Raw genomic sequence first — 16,837 nt, 5'->3', positions numbered from 1 at the left:
ATACTCTCACACCAACAGTATCTCCTTACAAATTCTCAAAGTCCAGCCCTTGATAACTTAGATGAGTGTTCAATTTATAGGCAAATAGAGGAGGTTTTCTCATAAATGAGGGTATTGAATGGCCTTCCAAACTTAGAGTTAGTTTCCATGGAGGAAAGGATGAGAGGATAGGAGGTTACTTAACTCATTCCCTATCTAATTTCGAGCTCATAGGAGATGATAAGTGTGGGAATCTTCTAGATGGCTCCAGAAGATAAGAATATTCCTAGAACCCTATGTGAATTTCGCTCAATCTTGCCCAACGCAAGTCAAAGTGGGCCTAGGTGCTCTGCAGAGCACCCTCACATGGGCCTACCTGCACTGAAGCGCACTTACCCCTTTTCAAGGCTACACTGGTCCCTTGAGGAGGCAATTCTAGAGGGCTTCAAGCCAAGAAACTCTCAGGGAATGAGGCATTCAAAGTGGTGACTTGTATAGGGCATCTAGCAACTGAATTAGGGTTTTATGAGCCCTAATGGTATTGATCAGAATGATGGGAGTGATGTGCCCAAATGGATCTGTAACATATACCCCCTTGGAAAGATCTCTCCAAGCACTATGACATAAAATTTGATTTTAGATACAAAATAAATGGTACAAGATTGCTAAAAAAACGTCATTTAGGGCCTCAAAATGGCTCCGAAATTTTAGGACCAAAAAAACTGCTAAAAATAGTAAATTTTGGTACAATTAAGGAAACTGAAAAATTGAAAGACACAGATGTGGGGGTCCATGTGGGATAGGTGGGTGACCCACAACATCCACCTATATCACTTAAAGGGTGTGGTGTTTCCATAGTAGCTGCTAGATGCGTCGCCCCTAGGTAGCTGCTGAAGGATCTTATCAAAGTTGTCCATCATCGCGTTCCTTTGTCACTCAAGGGATTTTTTGAGCAATACTTTGATAGGATCTCCTTCCTCCTTGTATTTGTTTTCTTCCACCATGGGAGATCGTCAGGATTTTCAAGGTTGGTCTTGCAAAGGTTTGACCAGTTTAAGCGCTAACCCCTGATATCCTGACCTCGTTGGGGACATGCAAAGAAAAATAGAGAAAGAGCAGAACACTTTGATACAATGATCTAGATTTAAATAGGAACGCAAGAAAATTATAGATATAACCAAAAATGCAGAGATATACTAGAAATAAACTTCATCTCATTAATGTAAAATATGGAAATATGCTTACAAATAGAAATGGAAATAAACTAGCTCAGGCGATGGTAGCTTATCTCTAAGGAGAGATGTGGTGGCCACATGCCTCTAAACTTTGTGAAAATGAGGCTCGAAGGCCTAGTTATTGTTGAGAAACAATGGAAACCCCTAAACATCCAAAACCCTAACCCTAGGAGATGAAGCACCAAACTATGGGCCCCGTTTGGGTATATTGGTACATCAACTTCCTTGGGTCATAACTTTTGCATACGATATTCATTTGACGCGCATAATACCTCGTTGGAAATATATATCAAAGGAATACAACACTTGATTGACCAACATCAACTAAAATCCCATGTTGGGCCAAGTTTTCCCAAAAAAACGTCGTTTAGGGCCTGAAAACGACTCTCGAAGTTCAGTACCTGAAAAAACTACCAAAAATAGTAATTGTGCTACAATTAAGGAAACTAAACAATTGAAAGAGACAGTTGTGGAGGTCTAAGTTGGATAGGTGGGTGGACACAAAGATCCACCTGGATCACCCCTTTTTTTTTGAATGTTTCAAGGGTTAAATGTTTTGGTTTAACACTCAGACTAAGCAAAATATGGTGCCAATGCCTCTTCACCAAAGGAAACAAGCAAAAGGTATAAGGAAAACCAACTATTTTTGTAGACTATTTAAATATTTTAGTGGAAGATGTCCTTTAATGTGATGTATGTCATTAAATGTTTCCAACTACATTGCAATTCCAATATAAGAATTAGAAGTGTCCTTTCAAGATGTTAGGCAATTGCATCATGTTACAGGTGCATTCAAGAAATCTTACCTTTATTTAAAGTCGCTCACTTCTAGTTGAGGAGAGGTTGAGCTTCTCTAAGTTAATAGAATTATCACTTCTTTAGCGAAATATTGTTCTCATGTAGTCAATTTTTTCCAGCTTCCTTTCCCAACTGATATAGTTCCCTATACAACACAACTATGCCAAACCTTAATTCCTTTTAAAAATTTCAAACTAATAGATCCATTAAACATTTTAGCAAGCATATTGTGGTATAATGGTAACTTATTGTATTTTTACTAAGATAATATAATGTTAGTAATTTCCATAGGTAATCAAAGTAGTTGGTGAATGAGAATCAAAATTGTAATAGAAATGGTAAAAAATCCATGTAAAAGTTAATAAAGGAAAAATAATAACCACAGTTGATGGGACACTTATTCCAAGTTGAATGTTGGGAAAAATCATACTAGCGATGGGGATCACTGGTGATTAATTAATGGCTAAGAAAATTGACAAGGGAAATGTAAAATGATTTGGAAAGGAAAAGTGGCATTTTGACACATTTATTTAAAAAAAAATGGAAATTAGGAGAGAAGGGAGGTGAAAGGTCACAGGTTGCATGTGAGGAGGAAAATGAAGGAAATAATGGAAAATGAAGAAAATAGAGGCCTCATTAATAAAAACGCTTTTGAGGATCAATTCACAGAATTTTGTCAATTTAGTTTTGGAACTCTCTCTCTATTCTCTCTCTCTCATACTCTTGGACACTTGGAGTTTCCTTGGAGCACTCTTGGAGGTGTTATGCTCTTAACCTACAAAATGATACCTAAATACAGAATATGCGAAGAAAAGATACCCAGAACACAGAATAGCAATGATTTTATTATTCAGAGAGTAATGTTCACTTGCCTCTTCGAGGGGGCAACCTCCAATAGAGCAAAGCTCGATTACAAAATAAGACACGATGCTCCTCACAGGGAGTCTCTATCCTTTATATATGACTCATACATGCAATACCACAGGCCAATACCGTGGGTTTTATTAATACCATCTATCTAATACTACGACCCATTTGCAACTAACTGTGGTTCCGTCATTAATTGCGGATTAACCACTTACAATTATTAATATGGGCTTTATTGACTCTTGACTATGACGTGATCCCATTACATAAATAAGGGGGTTAGGGTGGGACCCTAACATGCCCTCCTCCTTAAGACTAGCCTTGTCCTCAAGGCTGAAGCTGCGGAAACTGCTGAAGAATAGTGGCTAGTTCCCAAGTTGCATCTTTCGGAGAGGTGTCTTTCCATTTGACGAGGACTTCCTTAATCATGTGGCCGCGCAGTTGCTTGTCTCGTGTGTCTAGGACCTGTTCGGGTTGAAGCCAGAAGGACCCTTCTTCGTCCAATTCAGGTAGACGGGTCTGAATTCTGCAATTGTTCCCAATCACTTTCTTGAGGCATGAGACATGGAAAACTGGATGGATTTTTGCAGTAGGTGGCAAGGCCAACTTGTAGGCCACTTCTCCAATGCCCTGAAGTACTTGATATGGTCCGTAGAATTTGGGAGAGAGTTTCTGACACCCCTTGTCTTTGAGTGATGTTTGCTTATATGGTTGTAGCCGTAAAAAGACCTGATCCCCTTCTTGAAATTGGCGCTCTGAGCGATGTTGGTCTACCTGTTGCTTCATGCGGTTCTGAGCTTGATGAAGATTCTCTCGAAGATGGGCGAGCATGGTTGCACGGTGTTGTAGGAGTTGATCCACTGCTTGTACTTTTGAGCATCCCTTGAGATACGAAGTAGGTGAAGGCAGGAGTTGACCATATACTGCTTCATAGGGAGTCATTTTGGTGGTGGCATGATAGTTGGTGTTATACCACCATTCAGCCAGAGGTGACCACTATACCCAAAGGTGTTGCTTTTCTGAAGTGAAACACCTAAGGTAGGTTTCTAGACATTTATTGACGGCTTCGGTTTGACCATCTATTTGCGGATGATAGGAAGTACTGAGTTTTAGTTGAGTGCCTTGTATTCTGAAGAGTTCCTGCCAAAAATTACTGGTGAAGATCAGGTCGCGGTCGGACACAATAGAAGTGGGCATGCCATGCAATTTGAAGATCTGATTCATGAAAGATTGAGCAACCAAAGTTGGTGTCAACGGGTGGGGTAGGGCACAGAAATGAGCATACTTCGATAGTGGGTCCACAACCACCATGATGACTGACTTGTTCCCTGACTTTGGAAGACCTGTAATGAAATCCATAGAAACCTCCGTCCAAATTGATGCCAGAATGGGCAATGGTTATAATGTGCTTGGTGTGTTGACAGTTTCCCCTTTGTGGCGTTGACAGACATCGCATTCTGCTACGAAAGTAAGGATGTCCTTTTTCATGCCTATCCAAAAAAATGATCTTCTGGTATGAGCATACGTCTTATGAAAGCCCGAATGTCCTGCAATGGGAGATGAGTGCAATTCTGCCAAAATGCGACTTCTGAGGGTGGATGTTGGTGATATTACGATTCTGTCCTTGTAGCGAAGAATATCATCCTGCCATGAGTAGCCATTGGTGGAATTTGGATCTACCTGCAATTGAGAAATGAGTTGGGAGAGCCCAGGGTGTGAAAACCAGTCCCTGCGAGCCTCTTCAATCCATTCTGGAATGGGGAGGGAAATTGCTAGCAGAGTACTTTCCTCTTCAAATTGGCGAGATAATGCATCTGCTACACTATTGTCTTTCCCTTTCTTGTAAATGATCTCATAATCATATTCCAGCATTTTGGCGAGCCATTTATTTTGTTGTGGGGAGGATAGGCATTGCTCCAAAAAATATTTAAGACTGTGATGATCTGTGCGGATTTGGAAACGTCGCCCCAATAAGTAAGGTCGCCAGGTCTCGACGACATGTAAGATGGCCATCATTTCCTTCTCGTAGGTAGATTGGCCCAGATTCCTCCCACTTAGTTGTTGGCTTGTGAAGGCCAACGGTCGCCCTTCCTGCATTAAGACCGCCCTAGTACCTGTACCCGAAGCATCACATTCAATGACAAAAGATTTGGTGAAGTTAGGTAGTGCTAAGACTGGAGTGGAACACATGGCATTTTTTAGAGCTGTAAAGGCCTGTTGTGCTTCCTCATTCCAGAAGAATGAATTTTTCTTTAGGAGTTGGGTGAGGGGCTTCGCTATGCGACCATAGTTGCGGACAAATTTACGATAATAGCTTGTGAGACCCAAAAATCCTCTCAAGCTCTTAGGTTGAGGCCATTCCTACATTGCCTGGATCTTTTTTGGGTCCACCTTGACACCTTCACGCCCCACAATGTGGCCCAAATACTCTACTTCTGCCATGCCAAACGAACACTTGGACATCTTGACAAATAATTTATGCTTGCGGAGCAGTTGCAAGAGTAGATCTACATGCTGAAGATGTGCGGCCCAAGTGCAACTATAGATGAGGATGTCATCGAAGAAAACAAGGACAAATTTCCTGAGATATGGTTTGAGAATGTGGTTCATAAGGCTTTGAAAAGTAGAGGGGGAATTACAAAGACCAAATGGCATGACCAGGAATTCATAATGGCCTTCATGAGTTCTGAAAGAAGTCTTGGGAATGTCGACTTCCTTCATGCAAATTTGGTGGTAGCCTGAGCGAAGATCTAGCTTAGTGAAGAATTGAGCCTGATTGAGTTCATCCAGCAAATCATCAACCACCGGGATGGAAAATTTATCTTTGACTGTCAACTTATTGAGGGCCCTGAAGTCGGGACACATCCACCACTCCCCATCTTTCTTGAGCACCATGACCACTGGGGATGAATAAGGACTAATGCAGGGATGAATGACAACTGCTTCCAAAAGTTCCTTGATGATTTTTTCTATTTCATTCTTTTGGGTGAACGGATATCTGTATGGGCGCACATTTGGGGGTTGGGCCCCTGGAACCAAGGTGATGCTATGATCATGTTCCCCTCGCGAGGGTGGAAGCTCATGAGGCTTGTCAAAGACCGACAGATGGTTATTTAAAATCTGTTGCATCTCAGGATGAATTGGCAGAGGCTTGGTTTCGATTGCCTGGATGGCATTAAATTGATCTACAACTCCATGATTTCCCTTTTTTAACAATTTTTCCATCCTATGTGAGCTGATGATAGAGGGGGCTCCCGCCTGGAGTCCACGGAGGGTATGTGTGTAGTTGTTCTGCTTAAAACTCATATATAACTCCTGGAAATCCATTGTGATTAGCCCAAGAGTGCGGAGCCATTCAGCGCCGAGGACAATGTCGCAACCCCCCATGTGTATGGCAAACATGTGGGTTTTCAACTGATAATCCCCCATTTGAAGTTTGACATTTTCACAGCGGCCTTCACATTTCATTGTGCCTCCATCCGCAATTTGAACTTGGAAGTTAGAAACTGCTCGTACAAAACAATGCACTGCTTCTGCAACTTTTTGATGGATGAAATTATGTGTACTTCCACTATCAATCAAGACTACTACTGGGCGATGTTTAATAAAACCTCTGATTTTGAGAGTTTCAGGGGAAGATATTCCTGCCAAAGCATGCAACGAAATAACTGGTTCGTTAGAGACATTGTCCTTTTGGGTGTCTTCTTCTAGCGGCTCATGTTCCTCCAGTGGTGGATCTTCCTCTGTTGAACTGTAGTTAGTGGCATCAATTTGAAAAAATTTGGGCTCCTTGCATTTATAACCTGGGGAGTATTTTTCATCACAGTAGTAACATAGGCCTTGCTTTCTTCTTTCGGCCATTTCCACAGGTGACACCTTTTGGACCTTAAGTGTTTGAGTCGTGTTATGAGCCTGTGGGGGGCGACCTTTAGCGGAGAAATTTGGGCGACTGTATTGGGCTACTAATGCACGTTCCACGTTACGAGCTACCTTGCAAGCATCCATCCATGTGGGAGGGTGGTGCAGTAGGACTTGGGCTTTGATAGCTTCTTTAAGACCGTTGATAAAACATTCCATGTAGAACACATCTGAGAGACCCCAAGTGCGGAAGGCTAAGGCTTCAAAAGCTGTAATATATTCATCCACTGTACCAGTCTGTCGGAGCTTAGTAAGAAGACCCAAAAAAGATGATTCCTGGTCAAAGCGGTCTTGAAGAGATTTGGTGAATTTGGTCCAAGTCCTAAAAGGTCCAGTGCAACGTTGATGCCATTCCCACCATTGCCACCTTTCATTGTCCATGTACATGCTCCCCAACATAAGCTGAGTCTCATCATCAAAGATGTGATTCAGTTTGAAATACTGCTCCATTTGTGCTATCCATGCCGACGAGTGAGAACCGTCAAATTTATGCATATCCAACTTGGGAGGTCGTTGACTGGGTTGTTGGTGGGTGTGCCAGATGTGAGGAGAGTGGCTAGACTCACCTTCATTGTGTTCATTGCCATTATACGCCTCCTCATGGGCTTGCTCCTTGCCCTTCGGGACTATTTTCTCGACCATGCTACATAGTCCGGTATTGAATGTGGAGGTTTTGCACTGATTCTTCAAGTTTGTCCATCCTTTCATTGGCCATCGCTTGAGCTCTAGTTTCTACCACACACCAACCTGATTTTTTGAAAATTGGGATCGCCTAATTTTTTTTTCACTAAGAAGTGAATGGTACCACCGTGCTCAGCTCGTCGTCCTGATTCTGATGGGCTAGATCACCAATAAGTGCCCCGAAAGATCTCAGACTTTTTTTTGATCTCAAATTTTATTTTATTTTATTTTTATTTTTATTTTTATTTTTTTTTCTGAAAACTCCTAACGGAGTTTTGCTCCTTCCTTATCAATACTGCAGTGGCCAAATCCTCAAAATGTCAATGCGGCCAAAAGTCCTGTGAAATTTATACCCCGGTATAGGAACCCTTCACAACCACTCCGATTTGGTGGATCTGAGAGATCTGAATGGCAGATCTTATAGCTCTGGGCAGCGAAACAGACTGCTTCTGTGGATCTGATGGATCTAATAGATCGGAATGGCTGATCTGCAAACTTGAGACTGCGGGACTGATGTCTGCTGCTGCTGCACACCTTTGCACAAGTGGATCTGGAAGAGATGATGTGTGATCCCCCAATAGAAAAGGGAACTATGGTCTTAAGGAGTGTCAGGTTCTACAGATCGCAATATGCATAAGGGTCTGGCAGCAGTACTCGACCCAATGTTTCAGGGCTCTAACTAAGGAGGATCGACCGTACCCTTAGCCGTACAACCCGACTACCCTATCGTACGGGCGAGTAATCTCTCCGAGTGTTGTTCTCGGTGTACTGTAGCCGCAAGACGATCGATGGTTTATCTATGGCGAGGTTTCAAGGGAGACTAGGGGGCTTCCAATATACCCAGAGGGTACATGGAAGACAGTCCGTGCGCGGTTCTGTCTAATGCGCTACTACTCGAAGGGGTACCCACAGGGGTTACAAGGGAGTCCAACAGACGTGATCACCTCTTGTATTTCTTGCGTGCATGCCTCCCCAAATCTGCAGGTTTATGCGCTCAACGACAGATCCCATGGTTTAAAGATGCCGGAACACGTCTCTAGCCAATTTTTTTTTTTTAAGAAATGGAGATCCCACCAGCCCTGGAAAGTTCTCTGATACCACTTGTTATGCTCTTAACCTGCAAAATGATACCCAAATACAGAATATGCGAAGAAAAGATACCCAGAACACAGAATAGCAATGATTTTATTATTCAGAGAGTAATGTTCACTTGCCTCTTCGAGGGGGCAACCTCCAATAGAGCAGAGCTCGATTACAAAATAAGACACGATGCTCCTCGCAGGGAGTCTCTATCCTTTATATATGACTCATACATGAAATACCACGGGCCAATACCGTGGGTTTTATTAATACCATCTATCTAATACTATGTCCCATTTGCAACTAACTATGGTTCCGTCATTAATTGCGGATTAACCACTTACAATTATTAATATGGGCTTTATTGACTCTTGACTATGACGTAATCCCATTACATAAATAAGGGGGTTAGGGTGGGACCCTAACAGGAGGAGTGTGGTATACTTGGAGTTTTGGAACAATAAAGAAAGGGAAGAGAACGAAAGAACAAGAGGACATCTAGATTAGAAGCTACAGTAGGTTTTACTTGCAGGTACCAAGTTTCATTGATGTTTTCCTCACTAGTTTTGGCATGCATGGCATATATATGTAATTTATTGGTCATTTTATATCATTGGCATGGAGGATTTCCTAGATTGTTAGTGGATTTTGATGCCCTTTCCATTTTCTAGATAGCCATGGTGTTGTGGGCTCATTTCTTTATTTTTTTAGTTGGTTCTCATTTCCTTTACCTTGGATTGAGTTACTAGTTCCTAGAAGCCGTGTTTGGACAAATGCTCTAGAAGCCTTGTAACATCTTGGGTTGATTTACTAGTTCTGGAAGCCTTGTTTTAACAAATCCTCTAAAGTCTTTGGTGGGTTGAGTTACTAGCCTTGGAAGCCCTGGTTATTCAAATGCTCTAGAAGCATGGTGGTAGTTATGGGTTGACTTATTAGTCCTGGAAGCCTTGCTTGGAACAAATGCTCTAGAGCCCTGGAAGGCTTAGCTAGATACCAATATGGTGATGGTTTGTAATGCTTAACTGTGAGGTGGAATCATTGTTTGATGGGTTGAGGTGCTTTGGCCTCTGGAAGCTCTCATTTGGCTTTGATGGATTGTTCCATGAGATCCCACATTCATGCTTGGAATATGGAACGAGGGTGACTGGGTGAAAGAAAACTTTGGTTAGGCCTAGTCTATTGTCGGGTGGTTCGTGGAAGTCCCAAACCTAGTTGGTATTTGCATCATTAGTATGAGGTTATTTTTCCTTGTTAATTCATGAGTCTTATGTTCGTTTATATGTGGATTACATGGTTGTTATTTCCTTGGTATTTCTATTGTTATTATTTTGGTTATGAACATGTATTATGAGAGTGGATATGTATGGCTCTCATCATGTTTTTACTTGTAAATGAATGAAGAATGTATCTATGGCCTAATAGATCAAATCACAGCTAATGTTTTGAGGCATCAATTCTTCTTAGTGATTCTCAGATAAGTATGAGATCCCTATGCTCAGTTATGTTGTTAAGACCTATAGCTTTCATGTTTGTACCATGTTTGATGAAATACCTATCACGTCTAGTAGGGGTCCACTCTAGTCATTGTCAATGTTTTTGCAAATGTATCATTGTTATGCTGTGTAAATTCATCTATGAAGGTGTCATTAAGTTATGGGCAGTGACATGGGCTCTGGGCCTCAAAAAGTGGCACAAATTTTGGAGTCACTAGCACAACACCGGGGAACAAAATTCCTAGACGATCTCTTTCCCTTACTGTGGGATCGTTTGGAGCCTCCTAGATGCACCCTGATTGATATCAAGGGAGCGTGCAGGGGTTTGATGCATTAAAACTTTAGTGGGACATAGGGGTTGGTTACTTGAGTGTTTTGGATGGCTCCTGGGAGTTATATTGCTGATATGGAAGGTTTATGTGATGTGTTACGTTGGTTCCACTTCCTTAACTGACACATATTGAGTTGAATCATATCATAGTAACTTCTCATCACATGTCTACCCCAGTTGCATAGTTACTTGGGTAGATGTGAGAGGAGGGTGTTACAGAGTGGTATCAGAGCATGGTTCACCCCTTGGACTAGATGGGTTGTGTGTTGGTCATGCATTCATGTCGGTTGCATACGTGTTTCTTGTGTTGTAAGACCATGTGCTTGTCGCATTTGTATGGTATGGGTTATGGTTGCAATGAGGTCGCCATGGGAAGTTGATGGTGTTGATGTGGAGTGTGTCATCATGAGTGTATGGTTAATTATGCATTTTTTATTCACATGTCATCAAGTCTATAGTGATGTGGGGGTTGTTTTCATCCATGATATCATGGTATGTGTAGTTGATATGGTCATCTATTGATGAATAGACTCTAGCTAGAATGATGGTTATACATGGTTATATGCTTATGTGTTATATTTCTATATGCTACCATGATTATGTTATACATGTATTACATTGATTTCTTGATCTTGCAGATGAGGCGTCCTCCCCAAATTATGCTAAGGTACGTTGTTTTATTGTCATTTGGTTTAGATGAAATGATATACCTTGCAAGAAGAATATAAAAAATGACTAGCAAGATGATAGACTACAGTTCCTGAGATTCTTCCTATGGATTAGATGAGCAGCATGGTGTTGGGAACTCTTTTTATTCAACAAACACACTGAGAAGTTGAAAGGAAGAAATAAGGAGTTACAAGGAAGACCATGATAGAATAATACAACCACAAGAGAAACAAGTAGAGGTAAAAGCAATGATACTTTAGAGTTTGTCAGAATTGCAGTAATAGGGACCACTTTGGATCATCCATGAGCAATAGGACATAACTAATGGAGCATATGGAAGTAGGTATAATGGTGAGTATAGGTCTGATAGAGATGACATGATTAGAGGTGGTAGGTTCTTGGACACTCTAGATAAGAGAGGCGATAAACATAGGCACTATTCTAGTTATGGTTATGACATGCATTATGATTGACATAATTATCATCCTTTTTTTTTTTCCGGGGAAAAAATCACAACTTTTTATTAAGAGCGATAAAAAGTTTTACAAGCTATTGAAACATATGCCACCACATCTGGCTCATAAGTCTGCTGTTCTGCTCAACAATTAAGGAGCTGTTCTGCTGTTCTGTAGGACCCAAAACCTTTACAGTCAACCTCCCAACAGAGGTGCGATAACAACCATATATCAAAAATGTGAAAACAAAAACTGGGATCTCCTTCAACAGAAGGAAAACAACCCCAATAAACAAAAATATAAAAATAAAAATATAGATGTCTCAAGGCCCGTGAGCAGTTTCAAAATGGATAGCAAGTATAAAAGTCTGTTTGCTGAGAATTTTAAAAGCTGCTACTGAAATCAAGATCTAAAGAAAAATAGAGCTGGAAAATACACGAGTATACATATAATATATAATGCCGCTGCAAAACTGCTGTCAAAAAGAAACTGGACGACAAAATTCAAAGAGACTGTGCATAAGGAGGCATATTTGATCTGACTGAATGCCCCTGTCTAATCTCTTCTATGACCCAGTTGCCCAAATCCTGTTGTACACCAGCTTTAGATAGCTGGTCTGCTTCTTCATTCTTGTCCCTGTAAATGTGGCAGATAGAAAAAGTATTAAAAGATGCCTTGAATAAGAAAATTTCTTCCACAAGAGTTCTCAATATCTGATTTTGACAAGATGCTTTTCCATTGACCCAATTGATGACATTAAGGGAGTCCCCAAAAATCTGTATCATGTTTATGTTTCTGTGAATAAGCCAGCATAAAAGGTAACGAAGAGCTGATAATTCCGCATAGTTATTAGTGCCATAACCCAGCCCAACAGAAGCTTTTAATGAATGATCAGGATCGATATGAATGCACAGGCCAGCTCCTGCCCTGTTATTTTGTGAAGCCCCATCAAAAAAACCCCAAGGAATGCCTTCTTGTATGTTGATTTGTTTTTGCTTTTGCTTAGGTTCTTTTTGCTCAGGAGGCGGTAATGCAGAGTAAATGGCCGCAATGTTAGTGGCAGTGACGAAGGAGGGAATGTCCTTGTCTTGAAAAGTGCTTTTATTCCTGGCAAGCCATATTCCCCAGCAGTATATGAGAGGCAGGTTTCTCAGGTTTCCGTCAGGGAAGTCTTGCCACCATTTTCTCCAAGCTGACTCCAAAGAATCGAGGCCCCACCTAGCATTTATCTTGAGCAGCGCAGAAACCTCCTCCCAGATCTGTCTAGAGAAAGCACAAGATATGAAAAGGTGGTTTATGGATTCATCATCCGACTTGCACAGCGGGCATCTTCCAGGCCCAACTAAGAATCTTGCCTGTAGAATTTCCCAAGTTGGGATCTTCCTTTTTAAGATACACCATAGAAACAGTCTGGCCTTTGCTGGGCTTTTGAGTTTCCACAATTTTTTGGCCCACCAATCCGGAATGCCCCAACCTTTCTTTCCCATCAAGAAAAGGTATCCATCTTTGGGCGAGTAATCCCCTGTTTTACTCTGGGCCCAAAGCAGGCAGTCAGGTTCATCTTTTATCCTGACATTTGAACGTTGAAGTTCTTTTATGAAGACCTCCCATTCAGCCTTCCACCTGACATTGATTCCCAACTCGACATCATCCTTCCAGGCCTGTCCCCAGATAGTAGACTGTCCCACCTTCTCCACTTGATTTAGTGATGTAATACCTTTGCTGTCCAGATGTCTGAGAAGTCCAGGCGATAGAGCATAATCTTCATTGCATCCTACCCAAGGGTCTCTGCCAATCTTGATTAGACTACCATCACCAACTTTCCAAGCTAAGCCTTGTTCGATCACGGAGAAAGCTTCCACCGTGGCCTTCCATATGGCAGAAGTATTTTTTATCTTCTTGTTTTGACTCCGGATCCAGTCTTCCAGGGGGATGGGGTCAATGTATTTCCTTTTTACCACTCTTGTCCATAAGTTTTCCATAGTTATTAGCCTCCATCCGGATTTTGCAGCTAACGAGAGACTGAATTCTGGGAGTCTTTTAATGCCCCATCCACCCCATTCTTTTGGTCTGGCCACTTTGTCCCAAGCCACCCAAGGCAGAACTGAGGATTCCTTAGTGCCGGCCCATAGAAATCTACTACATATTTTCCTGATTTTCTCCATCACTCCTTTGGGGATCCAAATCAGGGCAGCCCAGTATACCGGAATAGCTAGGAGAACAGATTTAATAAGAGTCAGCCTCCGAGCTCTGGAAAGCCACCTGAAGCTCCAGTGTGATATTGTAGCTTCAATTTTGGCTATGAGCCAGTTCCAATCCTCTTTTCTGTAGCCTACAGGCTTTAGCCAAAAACCCAAATATTTGAAAGGAGTATCCAAAGGCTGTATAGGGAAAGGAAATAAATTAGCCAGACTGTTCCTTTCCCTTCTTTCAAAATCTGCAACACAAGCTTGGGACTTTCCAGAATTAATCTGCATTCCAGTGGCTTTAAGGAAGATATCAAAAATACATTTTAATTCCTTTAGTTCATTAGAGGAGCCATTAATGAAAATCAAAATATCATCAACAAAAAGGAGGTGAGTGATGAAGAGATTGATTGCTACCTCTATACCCTTTACCTTTCCCGTCCTTCTGGCTTTATGGATTAGTCTACTTAGTCCTTCTGCCACAAGAAGGAACAGTAGGGGAGATAAAGGGCACCCTTGCCTTAATCCCCTCTGACTGTTGAAAAAAGAGGAGGCCGCACCGTTAACCAAAACAACAAAACTGACATTTGTGATGCACCCCATGACCCAGCTAACAAAAGAATAGTTGAAACCGAGATGTGTAAGCAACATTCGCAAATAGAGCCAACTGATCCGGTCATATGCTTTGGATAAATCAATTTTGAGCACAGCACCCTTCTTATTCTTCATCCGGATACTATGAATAACCTCCTGGGCAACCCCGATGGCTTCATGAATTTGTCTTCCATCCAGAAATCCAAATTGTTCCATCGATATGTTTTGAGATAGGATTGGTGCTAATCTGAGAGCAATAACCTTTGCAATAATCTTGTAGATGCAGTTACACAAGGATATTGGTCTGAAGTCTTCGAAACTATCTGGATCATCCTTCTTCGGAATAAGAGCTATGAAAGTTGAGTTGAAGGGTCAATAGATTTCTCCTTTCTGTCTTGACTCTTCAACTACTTCAGTTATTTCTGTTTGCAATTGATCAAAAAAATGGAGGAACAGCTCTATTGTCCAGCCATCAGGGCCTGGGCTCTTGTCTTTGCCCATGAGCTTCATAGCTGCTTCAACCTCCTCCTTTGAGACCGGGGAAGACAGATCTTCTGATTCATCTTCCTCAATGAACCTAGGAAAGCTTTGTGCCGTTTGGAGGACTTCTGCAATCGTAGCCTCCCCAGAATCTGAGAAAATGTTCTGAAAGTGTCTTTTCCCAAGCCCAGAGAGCTCTGAGAAAGAATTGACCATCCTCCCTTCTTCGTTTTTAAGGCGCCATATAGTATTTGCAGCTTTCCTACCTTTAGCAAAGTTATGAAAAAACTTAGTATTCTCATCCCCCGATTTTATCCAGACTGCCCTACTTTTTATCCTCCATTCTTCTTCCTTATCCAGTAGGATTTTATTTTGTTGTTTCTCCAAATGGAGGATTTTGTCTTTGGATGACTGAGATGAGTAACCATCAACCTCCATACTTTCCAGCTGCTTCAGTTCCTCCCTAATATTTCCCAACTCCTCATTTTGCTTCAGCTTTCTTTCCTTTGCCCAGGAGATTGTGGCTTTCTTCAAATTTTTAAGGTTCTCCATAAACAAAAAACTCCTATCCTCATCAGAGTTTGGAACAGGGTGGCTCCATGTATTATTGAACAGATTGCAGAAAGAGGGATCTTGGAGCCAAGCAGGATTGAACTTGAAAGGGGCTGGGGGCTTGGGGGGAGGGAGGAAAAGGTCAAGAAAAACAGGGAAGTGGTCCGAGTTTCCTCTTTCCTCAACCCACTATTTGATCAAGGGAATTTTTGTTAACAGGGGCTCAGCTATCAGAAAACGGTCAAGTCTTTTGGCAATTCGATCCTCACCCATTCTTCGATTTCTCCAAGTAGGCTTTAATTTGATCGGAGAAGGATCAGTCAAATTGTTATCCGATATGAGGTTAAGGAAGAAATCAGAAAGAGGGTCTTCTCTGGCAGATGGCCCCCAAGCTTCAGCTCTGCCAATGGAGAAATTTAAATCACCACCCAGAAGCAAGTAAGGAGTCTTCATCACCGATTTCATCATCAGATTATCCCAAAAGGATTCCCTGCCCTGACAGGGCCCATACACATTTACCAAGGTAATAGGGAAAGAGAAATCTGGGGAGAGAACCTCCATTCCCAAAACAGAATTCATAGCCCATTGGTTTATAATTTTAATCCGTCCTTCTTTAATTCCAATGGAAATGCCCCCCGAATGACCAGAAGAGTCAACAGAAGTAAAAGACCATCCTGGTAAAATATTTTTTAGCAAAGCCTCAACCTCTACGGCCTTACCCAAAGTTTCTTGCAGAAAGATTACATCCAGATTAGAATTGTTTATCCACTCTTTTAATGCCAGTTTTTTAGGTTTGCTGGCCAAACCTCTACAATTCCATGATGTCAAAATCATTTAATAACATTCTCAGGGGGGTGGGCTGCTCTAAGAACCCCCGGTATTGAATATCGTTTGCCATCTGCAACGTCAAGCTTAGCTTTAATCTTAGCTTTGGACATATCTGACTTCCTACCTCGCTTATTTTTGAGGCAGCTATGTTCAGAGGTTTGTCCCAATCCACCTACAGTCCCAGGATCACTAAGTTTCCCTCCCAAAGATCTCAGATTATATGGACAGGGAGATCTGGCAACCGAAAGAGAGAGGGGTGGCCATTGGTCTTCACGATTAATATCCAGAGCTGGTAAAGCATCAGCAATAAGGTCTATGGAAGGGGATATAGTATTATTTTCCACAGATTTATCAGCTTTATTTTCATGAACATTTTCGGATTGAAGCATAACGGAATTATGGTCCATGGACTCATAAGTATTATACTCATGTTCATTACAGGATTGAGAAAAAATATGCGGGGGAACAGGAACATGCTCAGACAAAAGATGTGTAGAAGTAGAGGTTCTTGACATACCCTTTTCTTCGTCTTCGCAATGAGCTTGTATAGCCGGGACAGTCTTGACATGCTCCTCCGCGGTCACCGAATCTTTGACAGGTTCCACCTCATGCACTGTTGAAAAGTTTTCAGATTGCTGATTCCCTTCTTGGTGCGGGGCATTTTCATCCACTGGGACTTTATCAGTTTCCT

The 16,837-nt window shown here is 41.7% G+C and overlaps 1 protein-coding gene across 1 annotated transcript; it reads right to left on the bottom strand.

Annotated features, from left to right (window-relative positions):
* Window positions 1–15,507: 15,507 nt before the first annotated feature.
* LOC149148926 (uncharacterized) lies at window positions 15,508–16,152 on the bottom strand. The gene has a single exon (XM_089442316.1). It carries the CDS (start codon window positions 16,150–16,152, stop codon window positions 15,508–15,510), a length of 645 nt encoding a protein of 214 aa, XP_089298442.1.
* Window positions 16,153–16,837: the final 685 nt, after the last annotated feature.

This window comes from Pinus tabuliformis, chromosome 9 (genome assembly GCF_031772625.1).
Source record: "Pinus tabuliformis cultivar Carrire ecotype Pingquan chromosome 9, CPIR1, whole genome shotgun sequence".
NCBI lineage: Eukaryota > Viridiplantae > Streptophyta > Pinopsida > Pinales > Pinaceae > Pinus > Pinus tabuliformis.
Note: the sequence above shows the minus strand (reverse complement) of the source record. Positions and strands in the feature narration are given on the sequence as shown.